Here is a 2,343-nt window from a genome sequence, read left to right on the forward strand (position 1 = left end):
CTATCATATGTGGTGGACATGTAAAAAAGTTCATAAACATTGGCTTGGAGTACATACTCTCTTACAGTCAGTGTTGAATATTACCATACCTTTTAAACCAGAGATATTCCTGTTAAACTGTTTACCAGGTTTACCAGATCAGAACCATAGTTTCTTTATTTTACATGTTATAACAGCAGCCAGAATTTTAATTGCAGCGATATGGAGGACACTGAAAATCCCAACGCTTTATGAATTAATAATAAAGATTATGGATTGTGCCGAAATGGACAAATTGACAAATATATTAAAAGGAGAAATGGAAGTAGAATTTATGGGACCATGAAGGGCCTTTTATGACTGGTTAAGACACAAGTACTGTGAAAGTAAGATTAAATGAAGAACTTTTATGAGGGGATTTGTATGCAGAATGTTAAATTAAACTTTTTTAAAACATATTTCTGTATCTTTTCCTTTCCCTTTTTCTTTCTTTCCCCCTTTCTATCTATAAATTAATAAAAGTCTTTATGAAAAAAAAACTATTTGGGAAGTCTAAGTTCAAAATCCCCAAAGGAAACGTGCTGGGTGAATTTGGTCTGACCACACACTCTCAGCCTAATCCACCTCACTGGCTTGTTGTTACTCCTCATCTAAATAGTTCACATTGCTTTCCTACTGAGAAAGACTAGATCACAAGGGCATGGAAACAGTGAAAAGGGGGAGTGAGCCCAGTTGCACCCAGGAGAGCCACAGCATAATGAGCCCAAGGAAACACACACACTGTAGCAAGGCACAAAAAAGCTCATACCTTGGATAAAACTTTGTTGGTCTTACAGGTGCTTTGTATTTCTCCCATGCGATTGAGGCAGCCAAGCAAAGCAAGCTCTCACCTCTTCACCACCCTCGCTTAGGAGCGGAGCCTCAGCCAATGGAAAGGAAGAAAGGCTTGCCATTGTCTCCTGTGCGATTGAGGCAGCCTGGCCAGGAAGCAAGTTCTGGCTCCTTCCCTCTTTCCCCCTCAGCCAGTGCAGGGAACAGAAGCTTGCCTATCTGTCTCTCCTGGGCGACAGCAAGCTAGGATGCGGCGGCAGCAGCAGAACTGGAGGAAGAAGGACACAGTGCGGGCCTGATAGAAGCCCTCTGGGGCCCTGATCCAGCCCACAGGCCGCATGTTTGACACCCATGATCTAGAGACTCCAGGGTAATATGAATGAGTTTTCGGAGTATCTCTTGGCATGCTAACTTCACAACCAGGTTTTCAGCCAGACTCAATATCAACATGACACCACAACTGTTCCAAGCCCCTCTCTTAAGCTCCTGGGGGGTTCCAGCCCATAGCCCGCCAATCCCTATTGCAGCATCCTGTTTTCTACAGCGGTCCACCAGATGCCCTATAAGCACAGGCACAGAAGACAAATTTTCCCATTATTACCGGCCAGGAAAGTTGTTTTCAGAGCTCTGCTGCCCCAGAAGGTGGAGCCTTCCTTTATTCACCGGGCTGAATAGCTCTGCTGAGATTTGTCTACCTTATGGAAGGAGGGTGAGATAGGAATATTTTAATTCATGTGAGGAATTGCCTTCTGTTAATTTGTTTAATTAGTGGAGAGTTCCGCAAATTGACTCTGTGTTGTATGAAGAAGTGTTTAATTTCCCCCCCCCCCCTGACCTGAACTCTCTACCCATCAAACGCACTGGGTGAACCAATGGTATCCAGGCACAAGGAGTCCTTACCACAGGAGAGGGCATCTTGGGCACGCTCCTGGGCCTGCGCTCTCTCCTCTTGCTCCAAGGGAGCTCCTTCCACCGCAGGGAATGTCGCTTCTATCTTCAGAGATGGTATACACATCTGAAAGAGCAATGACGGAAATTAATGAATTAAGGTATGGCAGTTAGTGTAATATAGCAAGGAAAGCCTAAGATTGCCTAGCAGCTAAAAGTTCTAGGTATTTTAGCAATATGCACCACTAGTGGCGAGCTAGACTCGTTTTTAAGGCAAGAGGCATTTCAGAGGTGGTTTGGCATTGGCTGCCTCTGCGTCACGGCCTTGGTATTCCTTGGAGGTCATCCATCCAAGGACTAGCCAAGACCGATCCTGCTTAGCTTCTGAGATCTGATGAGATCTGGCTAGCCTGGACGATCCAGGTCAGGGAGCAGTGAGGGGGATGGGTAAGGGTTGGAATGCCAAATCTGCTTAATGTAACAGCCCCAGAGAATGAGTGTCAGATGTTTGAGAGCTGCAAGGCATGAACAAATATTACAGACACATTTTTATTGAAAAATTGCAAATTTGCTTTTTATTAACATTAAATTAGACTGTGTGAAAGAGGCTCCCAAACTACAGTTTAGCCACCCCTGAGAATAGAC

General features: G+C 44.6%; 1 protein-coding gene across 1 annotated transcript in view; it reads right to left on the minus strand.

Annotated features, from left to right (window-relative positions):
• Positions 1-1,825, minus strand: part of LOC107116132 (zinc finger protein OZF-like) — a gene marked incomplete at its 5' end in the record, with an annotated part of 7,436 nt that extends 5,611 nt beyond the window's left edge. The window contains one exon of the mRNA XM_015418009.1: positions 1,711-1,825. Within this exon, the coding sequence (XP_015273495.1) occupies positions 1,711-1,825 (115 nt within the window). The remainder of the gene's footprint in view (positions 1-1,710) is intronic.
• Positions 1,826-2,343: the final 518 nt, after the last annotated feature.

Source organism: Gekko japonicus, unplaced genomic scaffold, assembly GCF_001447785.1.
Source record: "Gekko japonicus isolate JY-2015 unplaced genomic scaffold, Gekko_japonicus_V1.1 scaffold7282, whole genome shotgun sequence".
Lineage (NCBI taxonomy): Eukaryota > Metazoa > Chordata > Lepidosauria > Squamata > Gekkonidae > Gekko > Gekko japonicus.